The sequence below is a fragment of the Propithecus coquereli genome, unplaced genomic scaffold (assembly GCF_000956105.1).
Source record: "Propithecus coquereli isolate 6110/MARCELLA unplaced genomic scaffold, Pcoq_1.0 Scaffold14, whole genome shotgun sequence".
Classification (NCBI taxonomy): Eukaryota; Metazoa; Chordata; class Mammalia; order Primates; family Indriidae; genus Propithecus; species Propithecus coquereli.
Window position 1 is genome coordinate 13,354,963 of NW_012138302.1, and position 20,767 is coordinate 13,375,729.

Consider the following 20,767-nt stretch of genomic DNA (forward strand, 5'->3'; position numbering starts at 1 on the left):
TGGGAAAGTCAAATGGTCCAGCTTCTATGGAAAACAGCATGGCAGCTTCTCAAAGAATGTTGTTTTAATTTACCTTTTTATTGCTAAAGTCAAATAATTTCCAAAGTTTATTAATTGGCTCTATTTCTTCTTTTGAAAATGCTGGTCTATTTTTCAAGAGGAAGCAACGGAGGTGGCAGGAGCCCAGGCCAAGGTGGACAAGGAGCGAGAGAGACTCCAAAATGCAGACCTGCTCCGCGGCCCAGGCATGGGAGGACCAGCAGCGCCCACAGCAGGAAGTGCAGCGGCCCAGCAGCCGGGCTAGAGGCTGGGGGACCACGCCAGTCTGGGAGGAACACCAGCCAGAGCAAGAACAGGGAGCACGGGCGGAGTGCAGGATGGGAACCAAGGGGGAAGAGTGGGACTGGCACTTACTCAGAGCTGCCGCCTGTCAGGTTTACCTGTGATACCTTCCTGCCCCTGGGGGAAGGATTGTCATCCTCATGTCACAGATGACAGATCATACATTACTAGGATTGGAGAAGTGGGATAAGAGCCAGCACATGGAGCCCATAGTCCTTCCACAGAGGGAGATGGCGGGCTCCACTCAGAGGAAGAACCCTGAAGAACTGCGGCCAGGACAGGACAGCAGTGAGGATGGGACAGCGGCAGGAGCCAGGGTGGTTTCTGCAGCTGGGAGGGCCAGTTCTGACTCAGAGAGCTCTGCCAGGGAGGGCGGAGCACCGCCCATGGAGAAACGCCCAGGCTTCAGCAAACTGGGGTTCCAGGCCTACTTGGGCACGCCCGGGTTCTGTGACCTGGGCAAGTCCTTTTCCTCCTCTGAGCCTGTTTCCTTGTCAGCTGAGCAGAGAGTAAAAACAAGTCTTTTGCCTTGCACCGGGGTTTGCGCGCCCTGAATTTGGCAATGCACCTGTTTTTCTGGCACACCTGGTTGTGCAATGTCAGCGTCTAAAAGCCGCTGAGCAGCGAAAGCGGAAACACCCACAGGGCGCTCCCCGGCCCACCCACCGGAGGGAGCCGGGGGGACTGGGAGGCGGCCGCGCCCTGGGTCTCCGCGCGCTGCACCTCGCCTCCCGCGCCGGGCTCGCTCGGGGGGCGCCCCCATCCACTCCCCTCCGCAGCCTCGGGGACAAGGGCGAGGCCAGGGGAGCAGCGGGGCAGCCATGGCGGAGCTGGAGGCCGCGGCCGACGACCTGGATGCCCTCATCGACGACCTGGACTACCTCCCGGGCCACTTCCACCTGGAGATGCAGCTGAACTTCGAGCCGCGCTCGCCCGCCCCGCTGCGCGCCCGGGACCTGAAGCTGCAGCAGGAGGGCCTTCGGCAGGAGCTCAAGCTGGCGGCTGCCCCGCAGCGCCCCGCAGTGCGTCACCTCCTGGGCGCCTTCGCCTTCTACCTGGAGGAGCTGGACGAAGCCCGCGAGCGCTTCCTCGAGGTGGCCCGCGAGGACCCCGGCAACCTCAACGCCTGGGCCAATCTGGCGCACGTCTACGGGCGGCTGGGCCAGGAGGAAGAGGAGGAAGCCTGCGCCGCGCGACTGGCGGACCTCATGGGTCTGGCGGCGGAGCCCGAGGCCGCCGGGGACCCCCAGCTCCGCGCCGCGCGCTGCCTGGCGGAGCAGGGCTACGCGCACGGCTTCGACGTGGGCTGCGCCGGCCCGGAGGAGCGCGCGCGGGTGCTGGCGGCTGGCATCGCGCTGTACGACAAGGCGCTGGGCTACGGGCAGCAGGTGGGTGACCCCGCCCCTCTCCCCACGCTGGGAGCGCTGTGATCGTGGTCCCTTCCGTCTGCAGAGAACTCCGCACCCCTGACTCTCCCTCAGTCCTGGTCCTCTGAAGTACCTTCCCTGTGTGCACCCCCTCCCGTCCCAGACCCGACCTGCAGCTTTTCTCTCCTCAGCTAGGCGGTGGACCCGCTTCCTAGCCGGATGCCTGCCTATTTCTCTCTTTTGACAATATCGAAAACCCAAGCTGGTGAATTCGCCCCTCTTACCTTGCTCCTGCCAGCAAGTGCCTGTGCCTGTGCCTGTGCCCACCCACCTAAGTAAAAGGCGCAGTCAGGCATCCCGCCAGAAGCTTGGGCAGCATTCCTACTCCTCTCTTCCCCTCACTTCGTCCCCATCCGTTCGGATCCCAAATCTTGTCCACTCCACTTCCTCCTCTCTGTCAGGTCCGTCCACTCTTCTCCAGCCTCCCTCTGCCAGCCCAGCCTCCGTAATTCCTACCTGCACCAGCGTGGCTGCCGTCAACCTCCCTGGGGCCCTATCCCCCAGCTTGACCCGGCTGCCTCATCCTCCACTCTGCTGCCAGTGCTGTGGTGCTCCATCTGGCTGGCTGCCCCAGATGCTTACAACCCCCCAGTGACCCCCCAACTGCCTGGCAGATAAATCCTAGGCTCTTTGGTGGGCACACCTCTCTGCCCTTCCTCTGCTACGTTCCCCCTTCCAAGCCAGGCTTTTGCCACAATCTACTTCCCCTTATTCCCCAGCAGGCCAGGTCTCCTTCAGCTCACCTGTCCCTTTCTCAGCCTCTGCCTGGGATGTCCTCTGCTCCGCCTTTGCCTGGAAGGTTCCCTTCAGTCTCAGGTTTGCCTCAGACATCCTCTCCTCTAGGAAGCCTCCACTAACTTCCCTAGGCTGGGTCAGATGCCTCCTCTGGGGTCCCGTAGCACTGCTCACACTGTCCATTTACAGGTCTGTCTCTCCAGCTCAACTTGACATCTTTGAGAGTAGGAACAATGCCTATCTGGTTTACTACTGTAAACCCAATACCCGGCACAGTGCCTAGAACACAGTGGCACTCAATAAGTGTATCTCGAATGGATATATGTGCAGCATAGGGCCTGGCACTAAATAGACAAATACTAGATGTATTAGTTATCTATTGCTGCATAACAGATACCCCCAGAATTTGGCTGTTTAAAACAATAAGCACAGTTTTTGTGGGTCAGGAATCTGAGCATGGTTTAGCTCAGTGCCTCTGGGCTGTGGTCTCATCTGAAGGCATGCCTGACTGGGGGAGGATCTGCTTCCAAGCTCATTCCCATGGCTGTTGCAGGATTCGGTTCCTCACTGGCTGCCGGCCAGAGGCCCCCCTCTTTTCCTTGCCACATGGACATCCCACCACTTTTGCTATATATTCTGTTCACTAGAAGCAAGTCACTAGGTCCAGCCCACACTCAAAGAAAGGGGATTACACAAGGACACAAATACCTGGAGTGGGGCACTCTGGGGCCATGTCAGAGGCTGCCTGCCACACTGGGCAGTGAATGACAGACAAATGAGGTGGAGGGCATTACCCTTTTTTACAGAAGAGGAGACCACAGTTCAGAGGGGTACCATGACTTTTCCATGAAGGCACAGTACAGGCAAGGTTGAGCCGATAATAATGATGATGTTTCATAGTGTTTTAGATTTGTGGTATTTAAATAAAACAAGCCTTCACACATGGGTAACACAGCTCCAGCCCCAAAGCCTCTGCATACCCCGCAGTACCTTTTCCACCAAAGCTTATGGCTTCTGTAAGAAGTGGGGCAAGATCTCAGAAGCACAGGGTGGAGGGCATGGACTTGACTTATGGACAGCATGCAGAAGAGGTTAAGAGAGTACACTCTGGGTCAGGTGGTCCAGGTCCAAATCCCACCCACCCCCATGCTCTCTTACCTCAAATCAGTGCTTGGCATATCTAAGCGTCCTTTACCTCTCTGTAAAATGGGGCTAAGAATGCTATGTGTGTCACAGCCTTCTTCACCTGTAAATGGATACATCCCCCATTTGGTTGACATCATAATTAAGAGTTAATATTCGTAATGCACCTAGAAAGAGCCTGCGTGGGGATGAGCAATGTCACAGATGACACCTCTCTCTCCCCAGCTGGGAGAGCCTCCTCTGCCCCCAAGCTGGGCATAGATGGGACTATTGATTGCATGGAGCTAACAGTGACCCAGGTGTCCTGTTTTAAATACCTAGCCTGTGGCCCCGAATTGCAGGCTACACTCATAGAAGGCATAGCCAGCATGTATGTGTCCAGTGTGGTCACAGCAGCAGGTCACGACAGCAGAGTGGGGCCTGAAAAGCCCTGGGCTAGGACCCAGGAAGCCTAGGTTCTTGTCTCAGTAGCAACACTGCCCACAATGAGGCCTTCTCCTCCCTGGGCTGCAGTTTCCCCATCTGTGAAACGAGCATAGGAAGCGGGGACTGAATGGTCTCTGAGGTCCTTTCCTGCTCTCAAGGGGGCATTCACTGGGGAAGGCTTCCTGGAGGAGGTGAGCAGTTGAGCAGGGAGGCACAGATTATGGGTAACTGTCAGAGGCTGGCTCCTCCCTCCCTGCCACCAGTCAACACGGCCACAGCGGGCACTGCCCAGTGAGTGAACATCCAGATGAGAGAGTATTAAGCAGGGTGCCCAGTGCCCCAGGGAGGGAGCTGATTGCTTCAGGGGGACATGGCTGCCAAGCTCTGGCTGTGTCCTGGGGCCTGGCCCAGCAGCTACTCCTCAGTTCTGCACAGGGCAGCTGTGGTCAGCCCCACACACAAACGCCAGGAGAGAGTGGAGGATCTGCAGTCCCCACTTACCATCTAGATGAAACCACGCCTATAAAGTACCTGGCACAGAGTAGGTGCTCAATAAATAGTTGCAGTCAGGATGGCAACATTGATGATTTAATTGTAGTCAGGAGGCTAGGGTTTGAGCATCCAGCTCTGTTATCATTTTGCTGTGTGGCTTTGGGCAAGTCATTTGTCATCTCTGGCCTGAGTGTCTGCTTCATAAACATTTGTCAGTAGTGATCTCTGCCTCAGGCTTACTGTGATTATCCAACTGAATTATGGGGTAAAAGTGCCCATAAACTGCTAAATTCTGGGCATGTCTGAGAGGCATTTACTGACCATCTTAACATTTATGGAGCACCTACTATATGCCAAGCCCTGTCTTTAAGAAATCCTTATCTTAAACAACGGAAGAAGCAAACATTTGTTCCCTCACTAACTAGTCTTACCGGAGTCCCTCCTCTGGGAGTGGGAGACAGAGGGACAAATCAGAGATGTGTCTACAACTGGCTGAGGTCACAGGCATTCATCACAGGCCTGCCTGTGTCATGTGATAGTCATCTCTAAGTACTGTACACCCAGAAATCACACTTTCTGAACCAAAATCAGGGCCCCAGAGGCTGACAAGAGAGCGTACTTTTGGGACATGGGCACTAAATGTTGGTGTCAGCAGTGACCTGGAAAGTCCTGGTCCTATGACAGAGTGGCAGTGACTGAGTCAGAAAGGGGCAACTCCCCTTCAGCAGGAGAGACTGGGGGAGGCTGTGGGAGAGGCAGGAGTGCACTGGAAGGAATGAGGTGAGGGCACGCCCAGAGGGTGTGGTGTGTGCAAAGGCCCTGTGGTGGAACCTACAGAGCACGGGGCTTTAGTGACAGCTGAAGTGGAGCAGGGGTGAGGCCTGGAAGGAGCGAAGCCCAAAGCTAATGGGAAAGAGCACATGATGGCCCTAAAGAGTTGCTCATATGATCTCTGAAATCGCTTCCTGCCTTCCTCTTGCAAACATTTCCTCTTACTTGTCTTGAGCCTCACACCCCAGCCACTCTAAACTACTCGCCGTTCTCCAGACGTGCTGTGCTGATTCACGCCTCCCTAGGTAGGTGCTGTTCCCTCTGCCTAGAAAGCAAACTCCACCCACCCAAACCGGCTGCAACATCACCTCCTTCTCAAATCCTTCCTGCACACAACTGCACACGGTAATGTCAAAGACTGCCTGCCCTAGGCACCCTCCAGACTTTATCTTAGTCCTCACAAGACAAGAACCCTTCGATGCCAATTTACAGATGTGGGAACTGAGGCAGAGCAAGGCTAAGTAATTTGACCCAGGTGGCAAAGCTAGTAAGTGGCAGCTGAATGCACTCCACTTTGCCTGACTGCAAAGCCATTGCTCTTTCTGGACAGGTCAGAGAAGCAGCGGCTGGTAAGTGCCGTGCAGATGGCTGGTGGGGTGGTGAGGAGAGACCCTTGCAGGCAGCCTTCTGGAAATCTAAGGTGGTGTCCAGCGAAAGGGGGTGGGTGGGTCGCCGTGTGTCAGGAGGTGGGGGAGGATGAAGGCAGAAGGCGAAGTCAGATCAGGCTGGGGAAGCAGGAGCTACGACCCCCAGTTGAGAGGGTCACCACCCATGGGAGCACAGCTGCGGGTGGGCAGCACTGGTCTGAGCCAGCCTGTGCCACAACAAGAGATTTGCCATCCTGCTGGGGCGGGGACTGTCCCAGGTGGGGAAGAGCCCCTGGAGCTGGAAGGATAAAGAGCTGCTGAGGAACCACAAACAGCTGCTCGGCTAACCTAAATTGCAAAAGAAAACATCGTAAAAGTTAATAATTCAGCCCATGATCTAAAAATCGGCAGAGTGTGCATGTGAGTATACGAGCCTCTGTGACTTCCTTTCTTTGCTCTTCATTCCCGCCCATTTCTCTTCCTCAAATTACAAAAAATATGAAAAGGCAGATTGCTCTTACCGTTGCTGCCCTCCCGCCATCACCCCTACATACATGTGTATGGGTTCGTGGCGGCAAATCTCAAGGTTTGGCGGGTACTAAGAGCATGAGCTTTGGCAATAGACCAGGTTAAAATCCTGCCTCCATCACCAGGGGGCCGCAGGCAGGTCACTTGACTCCACTGAGCCTCAGCTTCCTCATCTGTAAAATGGGATTCTAACATCGATCTCACAGGGTTGCTGTGAGGACTGAGAGAACATGAACAGTGCCAGGCTGCTTGTGTGTTAGTTCGTGCCCAGGCCTGCTCCCTGCCCACCCTGGTCCAGCTTATCTCCCAGCGATTTCTGTCTTGCCCCCTAGAGGATGAGCCCTCTGTCCTGGGCCTCTCTCTGTCTCCTCCCACCACCCACCCCCAGGATCTGCCATAGGGCTGAACACCAAAGACGACTTTGAGACAGTTGTTCAAATTTAATTTAGTTGAATAATTGAATTTTAAGTCTTAAAATTCCTATTGTCTTTTAAAATAAGGCAACTTGAACTTATATTTCTCTAAAAAAAAAAAAAAACCCAGTCCCAAGCCAACTCAGTTATTTAATTTTCTTCTCCTTATTCCAAAATATTGACATCTTAACACACACATGTACATGCACACACATGCACACATGCATGTCTCTCACCCCTGCTCATGGCCCAGGCCAGGCCCCGGGTGACGACAAGAACCACCCCTGCAATGGTGTCTGGGGACCGGGCACACCCGCATTAGTGCATCTGGCTTTTATTCGAGCCTCACAGACGTGCTGCCTGGTGGAATTCAAGTCCTCCTTGCACACAAGGCATAACAGGCTCAGGGAGGAGCAGGGACTTGCCCAGGTTGACCCAGGGCACATGGGGCTGTCTGGATATCACTGGCCAGCTGGGGCGGGCGGGGAGGGAGGCGGTGCTGGCAGCCCAGCCTCACAAACAAAGGTGTGGGCATTCCAGTCAGTCCCTGCACCCAGCAGAGTGGGGACCTGGCAGGAAGAGCCACGAGGGTGCTGTCTGTCAGCAACCCCAGGGTCCCTGGCATGCACATGTGCATGCGCACGTGCACACACACACACACACACACACACACACACACACACACACTCTGCAGTTCTCAGTGGTTTGATTTGGTTCAGCTAGAAGAGGAGGTGGATGGAGCTGGATGATGAGCCAGGCACTGTGCATATGTGTGCTTTTCACAAATTATCTCATTTGATCCTCATAGAAATGCTGGGAAATCCGAACTGTTATTAATCCCATTCGAGAGATGAGCAAACTGAGGCTCAGAGACGTGTAGTGACTTGCCCAAGGGCACACAGCTGTGAGTGGCTGGCAGGAGCTGAACTCAGGTCTGTGGGACATCAAAGCCCAGGCTGGGGGACAGCTTTCCTGAGGCTCTGGCTCCAGCCTTCTGTGGCCTCGGGCCACTCACCTTTGCATGTCAGTACCTTCTGGGTCTGCTGCTGGCTTCTCTCCCCACTTACCTGGTAAGTTTGAGAGTTGGGTCTCCCCCTCCTCATAGACACAGAACCACAAAGCCAAAGCTGCTTTTAGCATTGTCTGGCCCAACCACCTCTTCCAGGAGAAAAGATGATTACATTAAGGGTGCAGCAAGCACAGACCGGGGAGGAGCTGAGAAAGTGCAGGCATCACTGGTATTACTACAGAGGGCAAGAGACTTCTGCTGACGCACACAGCTGCCAATGCAGAGGACGGCTTGTCATCCTGGGCACAGTCCAAACTGCAAGCAAATATTTTCCTTATGAACCAACAAGGTCTCTGTATAGCCTATTCAGATGCATATAGATTTGCAAGCCATTGGTATCCATTGGTATAGTAAAAGATCCTCTGTTGAAATCCCTAGACCACTGCTAGACCAGACCAGACAGGGGGTGGCCCTTTCACTGGGGACAATGAATAAAGAAGTGGCTCAGTGCAGTCCACCAAGTCTGGGAGCCAGTGCAGGGCAGAATCAACTCGCAGGGCTGGCGTTTGTACAGCAGCCCCGGGACCAGAAAGGAGGTGGCAGGCAATAGGGAGCTGCAGTTGATCTGCTCAAAGCTTAAAATTCGGGGAACCCAAGACAGAGCCAAATATTTACTTCCTTGGCATAGCACCCAACCCCCAAATTCCCTCCGCGTGGTCACATTTACCACCCTGGCCAACATGCTTGTGATGCAGGCTGGACCAGTGGCCTCTCTGGACCCCTGGGGGAGTGAGTGGCAGGGGGGTGGAACCCCAATCCTGTGCCTCTGTTTACTCCCCACACCAGACAAGGCAGGAGCATGGGAGCATCGCCCCCCACAGCTGGGCGTGGGGAGAAGAAACCTCCTCCCCTGTCTGTCTCGTCATGGCCCCACAGGCGGCCCCCAGAGCCGGGGGGCAGGGCAGGGCTCCGTGTGCCGGAGCAGAGAGGCCGTCTGTCCATCCCAGAGGACTTTCCAGTTGTGCAGGAAGGACGTAGTCCTGAGGCCTGCCACCTTGTGATTTGCTTTCTGCAGTGTCAGCCGTCACAGGGCTGGCGTGATGAGGTGGGAAGAACAGGGCTATTGGAGGGAGGCAGATCTGAACTTGAATCCTGGCACTTCCACCCAGGGCTGTGGGGCTGGGCCGGTGGCTTTTTGCTTAGTCTCTGTTTCCTTGTCTGTAAAAGGGAGAGGACGTGTTATACCTTCCAAGGCTGCCGTGAGCAGCCTGTGCCTTGATGCATTGAGTGACACTAGAGAAAAGTTCACTCTCTTTCCTGTCATTCCTCCTTTCCCGAAAGAGAATTACTCACCTCTCAGGAACTAACTCTGCAATGCAGAGGACGGCTTGTCATCCTGGGCAAAGTCCAAACTGCAAGCAAATATTTTCCTTATGAACCAACAAGGTCTCTGTATAGCCTATTCAGATGCATATAGATTGGCAAGCCATTGGTATCCATTGGTATAGTAAAAGATCCTCTGTTGAAATCCCTAAAAGAGCCAAGCTCCCCAACATTTCCTTCTTCTGGGATGCCTTTTGAAGTAAATGGACTGCTTAAGATCCATCCTTGTACCCACCCAAGTTAACACCTATCCGCTCCTGCGGCGGCTCATCCGAACTCTATTTCCTGCAGGTTCTGCCAGGTCACCAACCTTTGTTGCTTACGCGCCCGGCTGTAGGAGCTTGGATCTTCAAGCTGCTCTGAGGATCCCAACTTCTGATCCTTTTACTCACTAGAAAAGAGATACATCTGCTGGCCAGTTTTTATCCACTCTCTGCAGGCTGGCACAGCGATAGTCTAGTGCGGTGGCTCTCCAACTTCAGCAGCTTCAGAGGGCTGTCAAAACACAGGTTGCTGGGCCCACACACCCAGAGCTTTAGACTTAGTGGGTCAAGAATTTGCATGTCTATCCAATTCCCAGGTGCTGCTGACGCTGCTGGCCTGGGGGCCACACTTTGAGGACCACTGGTCTAGGGTCGTTGGATGCAGGGACTCTGGATGTAAGCTGCTGGTTCCCAGCCCTCCTGCCTTCTATCTGTGCCACTCCGGGCATAGTACCTAACCACTCTGTGCCACGGTTGTCTCACCTATAGCCAGGAGAATAATAGTCCCTACCTTGTAGGTAACCCTGGAGAGAGTCGAATGGGTTAATACATACAAACAAAGGGCCTGGTGCCTAGTAAGTGCTCAATAAAAGTTGCTATTATTAGTATGGCAAAAAGAGCACCACCTCTGGGTTTCCGTCCAGGCTTTCACACTGGCCTTGTGACTTTAAGGACGTCTCTTGCCTCCGTTTTCCCATCTGTGTGAAGCAGGTAATGATGCCCCCTTCACATTCCACGTAGGATGTTCTGAGGATCAGATGGAATCTGTGTGGAAGTACTTTGTAAATGATACACATTGTACAAACACTAGCCCCTTGCAGCCAGATGTTATGGGAAAACGAGAACCTGAAGTCAGAAAGACCTGGCCTGAAATATGACATTAAGCAGGCGAGTCTCTGCATCTTTCAGCCTCAGTTTCCCCACCTCTAAAATGAGAGAAATAGGAGCTGGGGCCTCAGAGAGCTGGGAAATGTTCTGAGAAGCCCTCTCCTGAGGTCTGTCCCTCCATCTCCCTTTCAGCCAGGGCCAGGGCCTGTGGGTTTTACCTCGGGGCCAGCCCAGTTCCCTCCCATGAACCTGCCACAGAACAGCAGCCTAGCGTAAGCCCCTCCAGCTCAAAGCCTGGGCTCACATGCCGACCAGCCCCTCTCATAGGCCACAGAATTCCCAGCTCATGAGACTGTGCTGAGGATTAAAGAAGAGAAGGAGCGGATGCCCTGCTCAGAGCCCACCCCAGGCAGGTCCTCGGTAAATACTCCTCTTCTGGCAGAAGTCCTTTCAACCTCCTCCCATGCTGCCTCCAAACAACCGGCCTCTGGGAGTCATAAACTCTGTAACTGAATTTCTCTCAGCGTAAGAGGTTTCACAGCAACTTTATTCTCCAGGAGAGACGTGGAACAGCCCCCCTTCTCCAGGAGGGGAGGGGACAGTCAGAGGCCTGTTTAATTTAATTTAACGCTCTGTGGCTTGCCAGGTTGCCCCTGGTAACAGCTCCGGCTGCTGCTTCAGTTACAACCAGAAGGATTTTTAAAGAGACAGCCCATTTTAGGGCCAGAATTGCACAGCAGAGTGAGCAGCCAACGCCGCTTCGTCACAGGGATAGAGGACAGCCCAGCACAATGAGGCCTCGGACTAGATCTATGTCTCATTAGCTCCATTCCCTATCCACTGACCCTGTCTGCAACCCCACAGTCCCTCCTGAAAATGTCACTCTCAAGTGGGATCTGAAGAAGGACTAGGTTTGGGATTTGTCACACAGATGTCACTCAGCTAGCTACTTTTTTGAAAATCAATTTTAGTCTTCAAAGTTGAGGAGAGAGTTATCACTTAGGAGTTGCCCCTGCAATTCAGGCATACTGCCACCAGGTGGTGGTATTGCTCGCTTAGTGAAAATCATAACTAGGCTCTTGAATTACTCAAGAATATTGAACAATGTGCAGAGTGGTGGCGAAACCACTGGGTTTTAAGCCCTGATGCTAAGTAGTGTGGAGCCCTAAGTCATTTCACCTCTCTGGTCTCAGTGTCTTCAGGTACATAATAAGAAGGTTGATTAAGATAACTAAGTGTCATAAACTAGGCTTGGGGCTAGGACCATGAAGGCATGACAATACAGCTCTGCCATGTACTAACTGTGTGGTTTGAACACATAATTTAATTTCTTGCAGCTTGAACTCCAAACATGAGAGTCGCTATGAACTAGGGCAAGCCCCGAGGACAACACATTACTCTCTAACACTGGGGACCTGTGGAGGGAAGAACAGTGCCTGGGACCCCACAGGGGACCTGAGGTCCTGGGAGCATGGCAGGGAGTGGAGAGCAGGTGCAGCAGGATGACCCTCAACTACAGGGCCACTGAAACAGGCCACAGTGGACAAAGCAGCCTCCTAGACAATCCTACCCACCCTCAGCTCTAACCCAATCCAGGAGAAAGGGAGCGTTTACTCTAGGCTGGGCACTGCCCTCACAGCTCCTGAAAGGCCCAGATCATTTTCCTTCTTCGCAGATAAGGACATAGCCTCCAAGGGGTAACTCATCCCCCAGGGCCACCCACCTCGTATAGTCAGGTCTGTTGGACGCCTGAGCCCATGCTCCTTACACTACAACCCTGAGACCACTACCCCTGCTCTCGCTTGTGGCTACACCCCCGTTCAGGAGCACGGACGGGAGAGCAGGTTCTCTCTCTCCCCATCATGACTCAGTATAGCCAGCCACAAAGCAGGCATGGGGCCAGAGGCCATGGGGTCACACATCCAAGAGCCAGGGAGCCTGAGGTACCACATGCCTTTGGTCCTTCCCACGGTCAGGCTCTGACATTATGTCCAAGTCTCTAGCCAGCTTGGGTCACAGTAGGTTAATCTGAGTCCCCTTCTTCCTTCCCACGTTCTGTGTAAGTAAAGCAGGTAAAGGTCTCCAGCATCCTATCCCCACCTTTTGCTTTAGGAAATGTTCCCCACTTCTCAGGGATGCCCTTTAACCCTTGGGGCCTGCCCTTCTCCTCTCCAGACAGCCTTATTCCCAGCTAGAGCCCCAATATACACATTCCCACCTAAGTAACAGGATTTCCCTTCAAGGTGATGTGAGTGTAAAAACATACATACGTTGGACCTTGGCACTCCCCAGCTCTCACCCCTTCTGTGGCCCCCTACTGCCCTGCAGGCGAGCTCTAAATCCTGAGTCTGGCCTCAGAGGCCCCTCCTGGTGTGCCCCTGGGGCTCCTCCCCACCCCTTTCCAGCAGGCTCCAGCCCTCAGCGCTGCATGCAGACGCCGACACCCCTGCTGCTCATCTCTGAGCGTGTGCGTGTGTCCTGCCCTCCCAGAATGCCTTTCTCACTGGATCCACCGGGTGGGTCCTACGTGTCCTGGAGGACCCTGCTCCAGCTCCTCCTCCTCCTCCTCTGGGAAGCCTGAGGGATGCTCCTGGGTTGTGCAGGATGCCGCCTCTGGGCTCCCATGGCCCCAGTGTTCCTTCTACTCTGTGTCTTTGGGGCCGGCTTTCCCGCCAAACGGGGAGCCCCTACAGGCGGGACCTGTTCCCCCTCCCGTCTTCATTGCCCAGCCTAGGGCCACACAGAGAAGATGCTCAGGGAATACTGACTGAGAAATGCAATTAGTGGGGCCTCCTCTGGGTGATCTTGCTGGGAAGACCCTGTCCCCATGGGCAGTCACACCACTCTGTGGGATCTGGCTCACAAAGTCTGCCCCTCCCTTCCTCCCTCCCAGTTCATTCAAGGCCGCCTCAGAGCAGCCGCAGCCTAACTTGCCAGTGTGCTCCCCCCACACGCGTCGCCCCGGGCCCACCAGCTGCCCATTCCCACACGCCTCTGGGATCCCGCCCTCTGAAATGCCGCTGCTGATTCAAGACCCTCCTTAAATCCACATCCTCTGGCTGCGAGCAGGCTGTCCCTCTGCTGCACTGGGTCAGCGTCACTCTCATGGCCTCCATCAGACTGGGCCTCGTACCATCGTCACTGGCAACCTGGCACGGCGAAGGCAGCACGGGCTCTGGAGCCTAACAAAAGGGGACCAATCCCAGCTCTGACACTCACAAGCTGTGTGACCCTGGGCAAGTCACTTTACCTCTCTGAGCTTCCATATGTTCCTCTGTAGAACGAGGACAACACCTACCTCACAGGCTCGTTGTGAGAGGGAGAAGATGGGTGTCAGGATCCCGGCAGATGGTAGGCACTCAGCCAAGTCCCATTACTCATGCCTGGGTCTGTCTCCCCGGCCAGGCTGTGAGCCTCTTGGGTTAAGGTGCAGGTCCCAATCAGTGCCACATCCCCATGGCACCCAACACAGGGCCACACACCATAGGTGCTTAGAAACTCATTCACCCCAGCGGCTGGGGGTGGGCTGGAGGGATGATGGGGTCCAGAGCTGAGGCTCCCAGGTGGGGGCGGGAGCTGCAAAAGGAGCCTCCCATCAGCCCAGCAGGAGGTGAGCGCAGGGGGAGGGGCTGCAGCCTGAGGCAGAGCCACTGACATGCACTGGGGGTTTTATTGGTTTTCATTAAAATTCCTTCCCGAGGCTGGAGCAACTACTCCCATAAATAATGGCATCAATATTTTATCTGGTGCCCAAGTCAGTCCAAATGCACAGCAAGGGTGGCAAGAATAATAATGGGATGAGAGTTCAGGGGGTCCTCGGCGTCAGCTGGGCTGGACTCACCTAATAAGCCCAAAGGGCTTCCTCAGGAAGGGGGACGCTGAGGGAAGGCGCCCAGGGGAGAAGTGGGTGGGCAGTGGAGGAGAGAGGGGGCGGTGGAGTGTGGGGCCGGGGGCCCTGCAGAGGGCAGGGGAGGACATGCGCCCCACACCTGCCCTGTGACAGGCACCTCACTGGCGGCATTCACACAGCTCATCTCCTCAAAGCCTCTGTGGTCAGAGAAGTGAAGTGACTTGCCCAAGGCCACCCAGCCAGTGACTGGCAGAGCCGGGACTATAATCAAGGGTGTTTAAGGCCAAAGCCCTTCCCACCATGCTTGCTGCCTCTGGGGGTTCAGGGAAAGTGTGGGAACATACGAACAGTGGCCCGAGTGCCTCGATGACAGCAGCATGGGCCATCCTCTGCTTCCCTAGGTCCCAGTGGAGGAGAAGAGGGGCTGGTACTTCACCATGGCAACGCTCTTCATCAGGTCAGGCGAGGGGATTGGGGTGCGGGATCGTGGGGGGAAAGGTGTGGCCTGGCACCCAGGCAGGAGGGTGAGGGAAGAGGCGGTTGAGCCCATCTCGTGGCAAGGGCTTCCCAAGGACCCCTCCCTGCCATGGGCCTGCGCAGGGCTCGCAGCACACTGGGGACAGCTGGGAGGGGTGCCAACCAGCCACATCCCCTTCTTGGCCGCAGGCTAGATGGCATCTTCCTGGAGTTGGGCAGCGAGGAGCAGAAGAGGCTGCCCGCGTTCAACCGCACACTGGCCCTGCTCCGGCAAGTGCTCAAGTCCTCGGACCCTCAGCACCGAGGTAGGGACCAAAGGATGGATGGGGCGGTGGCCTCTGCCCACTCTCCCTGCAGCCCCCAGCCCCACCTGCCTCTGGCATTGTCCCCACCTCTAGCACTTTCCCCCTTGCCCTGTCTCATATACTCATTTTTTCACCTCAAGAAGCCCACACTTGTATTCTCGATGACATAAAATAAAGAGAAAGAGAATATTAAAAATAATAATAATAATAAAAAGAAAAAAAAAAAGAAGCCCACAAACCTTGCCCATGTGAACACACCATTTACAAATCACTACGGTGGCGTGTTTCCAGGTCTGTAGCTCATGACCTGGGGGGTGAGAGAGAGACAGTTTCCCCCTATTTCCACCTAGTGCCCCCATTCTACGGTTGGGAGGATGAAGGGTCTGTGGAGAGGAGTTTTTTTCTCAGAGCCAGCCAGCAAGGACAGGGGCTAAACCACCAGAGCTGGCGAAGTGTTGGCATCAGGAGAGCTATGAGCCTGAGATGAGGCCCGAAGTGACATGTCGAACGCATAGACTAAGCACCAAAATGTGTTCACTCACCCTTCACACGTCCCCTCTCTCCATCTTTGTTTCTCCCTGTCCCTGGGTTACCCTCAGTGATTGCACACCACTGTCCCTTCCTCTGTCTTCATGGGGCTGACACCTTGAGTGGGGCTGCCCCTCCCTCCTGGTGGCTCCCCTTTCTCTCCTCGCTGCTGCTTCCTAGACACTCTCTCCCACCCGTCACCCCCAGCGCTGGCCTGGTGCTACCTCGGGATGCTGCTGGAGAGGAAGGACACCTTCTCCACCACCCCCATGGGTGTCCATGACTGCGGGTACTCAGGGACCGACCCTCTGGACTGCTTTGGCAAGGTACGTGCCCTCACCCACACCCGCTCTCCAAGCTGGGAAGGAGCCCAGTCCCCCAGCCTCTCCTCCCAAAACCCACCATCTCTGGGCACCGTCCCCCACTGTATCCCCCCACCCACCCCAGGAATTACACTTGCTCCAGACATTTCTCTCTATCCTCTCTTCACTCAAAACAAAAGTGCTCCCTGGTCACTGTTCCCTTTTGCCAAAGGCTAAGACCTGCCCCACACCCAGCCTGGCCCAAGCCCACTTCTCCAGTCTTGAAATAGACCTTGAGACTTTTCCCTGTGAGGCCTTTGTTCACAGCATTCCCTCTGCGGGGAGTTCCCTCCCTCCCTACCCAATGGCACAGTGGAAAGAAGATGGCTTTCACTGTGCCCACAGGCCCTGTGACCCTAAAGCAAGTCACTCAGAACAGGCTGCAGTCAGTAACAACAGAGGGCTTAAGTGCTGTGGCCAGGTAGAAACCCTGTACCTTGTAAGGATGGGGGAGGCGGAGGCTAACTCTGGCCCTTCCTCTCACCTGCCCCAGGAAGAGAGGGAGCACACACTGGGAAGGAGGGGTTTGCCTAGGCGATGGAAGGGTTTGCCAGACATGACCGGGGACCATGGCTCTCAGGAGTTGAGTGCCAGTGGGCTGTGCCCCAAAGCATTGGGTTCCGTGGTATGACTGAACCTGCAGATGGATGCGGGTAGCTATGGGGAGTAAGAGTGCTGTATGTCACCAGAGATAGGCTTTTGTGGGTCTGCTAACAAACAGAGAGTGAGAGTGGTTTGCTCTTACCCTCCTCCCTTACCTAGGCCATCGAGATTGCCAAGGATCAACCTCCCATCCTGAATCGCCTGGCCAAAATCTTCCACTTCCTGGGAAAGCAGGATATGGCCATTGGAACCTGTAACATGGCCCTGGATGTCCTACGAGATCCAGAGCTCAACTGGCAGGCGTACTGCACAAGGGCCAAGGTGGGTCTTGACGAATAATTGTTGAATGAATGAAGAATGAATGAACTAAGCACCTACCACATGCTAGGTTCTGGCGAGAATGTGTTCTCTCAATCATCATGGTAACTTCCCAAGGAAAATATTAGTGTACTAATTTTTCAAATGTAGAAAATGACGTTCACAGAGGTTGTGCAACCTCCTCCAGGTCACGTGGCTAACAGCGGGGAGGAATGAAATTCAAACCCTAGCCCAACTGACTCCAAAGCCAGAGATTCGCCTCCCCCTGCCCCACCATGACGCTATCTGATCACTAGAGCCCTGCTCATGGCCATAAACACTAATACCTCCAACAACGACCCCCTTCCCTTACTTCTTCCTGAACCTCTAGAATTTCTCCATGCTACAAGTGTGGGGAAAGCAAGGGTCTGGAATCATCTGTAATTTGATGCTTGTCAGTTGGGGCTACCTGCCAGTTTTCCGAAACTGCTTGTTGACACAGACACTCACAAAATCGGTGCTGCCATCCTGTTTAAAATAACCCTCCCCAATCACTTCTGTCCTGTCACCCTGTTTATTTTGTCACAGCACTTATCACGGGACATGGTCCTGTTTACGTGATGTTTGTGATCATCTCCCCTACTAGAATGTAGGGCAGGGACCTCATGTATCTTGTCATCACGGCAGCTCCTGGGCACTCAGTACATATTTGTTGAATGAATGAGTGAATGAATGAGGGGCTCTTACTTCATCCAACCCCCTCACGGCACAGAGAGGGGAACTAAAGCCCAGAAAGAGGAATGGCTAGCCCAGGTTGGTACAGGACTAGGACCAAGGACCCCAAAGTCCCAGCTTCAGGGGCTTTCTGCTGCACCACAGAGCCTCCCTGGTAGGTGTTGAGAAAGACTGACTTTATTTAGGGCAGAAAGGAGGACAGAGGTCCTTGCTTGGATCATCTTCCCTGCACTGACTCTGTGTTGGCAGATCCACATCAGAGCCTACCTGCATGACCTGGAGCGGGCCAAGATGGGACTCGGGGGCATGCCTGACAGGAACCACCTAGCCTGCGCCAAGGCTGACCTTGAGGAAGTGGTCAGGGTGTGCCCAGGCCTCAAGACCTACCTGGACATCGGCCAGGTAAGGCAGCCTCTTGGCTCAGTTAGTCAATGGCTTACCAGAAACCTCTTTACTCCCTGCCAGTCTGGGCCTGGGCCCTGGGGACACAGAGAGGAATAAGGGACATTCCTCCTCCTCCCAATAATGGTAGCCATCTCCAGTCATGGTGAGGATTAAATGAGATAATGTGTGTACAGTGTTTAGAACAGGGCCTGGCTCTTTCTAGGCACTCAGGAAGTATGAACCATCATTCTTTATCTTAGAAGGTATCTATTTTCTATCTGTGCTCAGGGAATGATTACCAACAGATGACAATACCATCATTTTGCATGAGAAAACTGAGGCTCAGAGATTGATTCGCTCAAGGTTATATATCTAAGCTGGAACTGGAATCCAAGCACTCTCTTTTTCTAAGGGGGCAGGGATAAAAATGTGATTAATAATTGTCAACGGAGGGAGGGTGGGAATGAATGGAATTTTTTATTTATTTATTTAGAGACAGAGTCTCTCTGTGTTGCCCAGGCTAGAGTGCGGTGGCGTCAGCCTAGCTCACAGCAACCTCAAACTCCTGGGCTCAAGCAATCCTCCTGCCTCAGCCTGCCGAGTAGCTGGGACTACAGGCACGCGCTACCAGGCAGGCCCGGCTAATTTTTTCTATATATTTTTAGTTGTCCAGCTAATTTCTTTCTATTTTTTGTAGAGGGGGGGGCTCGCTCTTGCTCAGGCTGTGAATGGAATTTTTTAAAGCAAGCGTGGGGAGGGAATGACCGGGAGCAGCGGCTGCAGGGAAGCAGCTCACCCCGCCTCCCCGACCCCAGGTCTACTACTATATGGGCGTGGACGCGGTGCAGGAGCTGCTGGCGGTGGACGAGGCGGCGCTGAACCAGGCCCTGGTGTTTCTGGCCAAGGCGGGCGAGTCGGAGCTGGGCGCCACGCTGCCCGAGCTGCAGCTGCTGCGCGGCAAGTGCCTGCGCATCAAGGGCGAGGAGGCCAACGCGGCGGCCTGCTTCAAGCGCGCCGTGGAGCTGGACGACGCGGGCTCCAGCCACACCGAGGGCTTCGGTTGCCTGCTCGAGGCGCTGCTGGCGCAGTGGAGCCAGGCGCAGCTGAGCGACGGCGAGCTGGGCCGCGAGGTGGACGCCTGGCTGCGCCGCGCACAGGACAAGTACCCGGCGGCGCGCCTGCGCCAGGAGCTGCAGCGCGTGTGGCGCGGCCACACGGACGAGGTGCTGGGGCTGGCCAGGGCCTTGGTGGCCCAGGGCCGGCCGGCGTTGGTTCGCCTGCTCTTCGAGACCATGGAACGCGAGGGCGAGGGCGAGGGCGAGGGCGCGAGCGCGAGCGCACTGCGGAGTCGCCGGGCACTCTCCCTCTGAAGCGCGGCGAGGGCTCCCGCGACCGCGCCGAGATCCCGCCCCGCCCACAGCTGATTGGACCAGGTCTGCACGCTTGCGACGGGCCCGCCCTGCCATAGGCTGGCGGGAGAGCGGAGCCAATCAGATCCTCTGTGGGGAATTGTGAATTCCAGGAACGTTGAGACTCCAGGGCCGTCGGAAGTGCCCGCAGGGGCACAAGGGCCTGATTCCGGAGAGCCGTGGAGGCTGGGAGCGGAGGGGAGAGGTCCCTGGGAAACTGCCAATTAAGGGGCAGAATTTTGAAAACAGGCAGAAAATATGTCTGCGAGTCTCCTGAGAGAAACAGAAGAGAGTAGCCTCCGTCGGGGCGGTGTTCTGGTCCCCTGCTCAGTCCCTGAGGCCTGAGTGCCTGTCTTTGCAGTCCCATGAGCAACACTCTATCCTTATAATAAAGCCCCCTTTCCAAAGCTGACTGGAGTGGGTCTCGGGTCCTGGCTAGAGCAGAGAGCCAGGCCACAAGCGAGTGAGTTACTGGCAGGGCCCTAGCCTAAGCCTGGGAGCTCAGGGCTCTTCCTGCCTCTCCGCCTGCCTTCCACGAGGCCTCATCCTTGGTGCAAGAGGCCTCCTAAACTCCCTGGAAACAGAGCCCATCAATAGAAGCTTTACTTGACTTCCCTGTTCTTAGGGGAACCTAGGGGCCCTACCTATTAGGAAGTGCCACCCGCTGCCAATCTTGAACAAGAGAATGAAGAAAATCTTGGAATTTTACACTCTTGGAATTGGTCAAAGACTTAGACTCTGATTGCCACCAGATCTTGAAATGGCTGGGCACACAAGAGCTAATTTAACCCAAAATTCCAGATTAAGTTCTTGCCAAACTCCAGGAATGCTGGTTATACATAATTGCAACAGTAAGTTCTCCATCATGGTTTGTAATACCTTTTGCATATTTTCCTTTCTTTGAAGAGTTATACTCACTGATTTTCTCGTATCCCTGGTCCTCAGACATTACCAGGGACAGGCCAGCACCCTTGCGTTGCATCTTGCCTATCCACTGATGGGTGGAGAACAGACTGAAATGCAGGGCCTTAGAGACCACACTCCGGCCCCCTCATTGTGCAGATGGGAAAATTGGGAGCCATACAAGGGAAGTGGCTCACCAAAAGCCACCCTTGGTTTCCTCCCCGTTCTGTACCTCAAACACTGTCACCATTTTTCATGTTTGGAAAAATACTAATAAACTGATCACCACTAAAGTATGAAGTGTTTATGTGTTAAAGGTTTGTATGTCACTTGTTACATGGGGCACTCTGATTTCCACTGGCACAGTGCTTTAACACTAATGGTGGCACTCCAGGTACTGGGAAATCTGGGCAGCGAGGCCACCCTGAGGCCCCTGAGTTCCACCTCATGGCTCTTCCTGGCCACCACTTTGGGAGGTGACATTCTCTCCCTCCCTCCTTCTCCTCT

General features: G+C 54.8%; 1 protein-coding gene across 1 annotated transcript; it reads left to right on the forward strand.

Annotated features, from left to right (window-relative positions):
• The first annotated feature begins 833 nt into the window (after positions 1-833).
• On the forward strand, positions 834-20,549 carry TTC22 (tetratricopeptide repeat domain 22). The gene is made up of 7 exons (XM_012639505.1): positions 834-1,730; positions 14,659-14,714; positions 14,924-15,039; positions 15,775-15,893; positions 16,692-16,853; positions 17,814-17,966; positions 18,764-20,549. Exons 1-7 carry the CDS (start codon positions 1,164-1,166, stop codon positions 19,316-19,318), a joined length of 1,728 nt encoding a protein of 575 aa, XP_012494959.1. The 5' UTR covers positions 834-1,163; the 3' UTR covers positions 19,319-20,549.
• Positions 20,550-20,767: the final 218 nt, after the last annotated feature.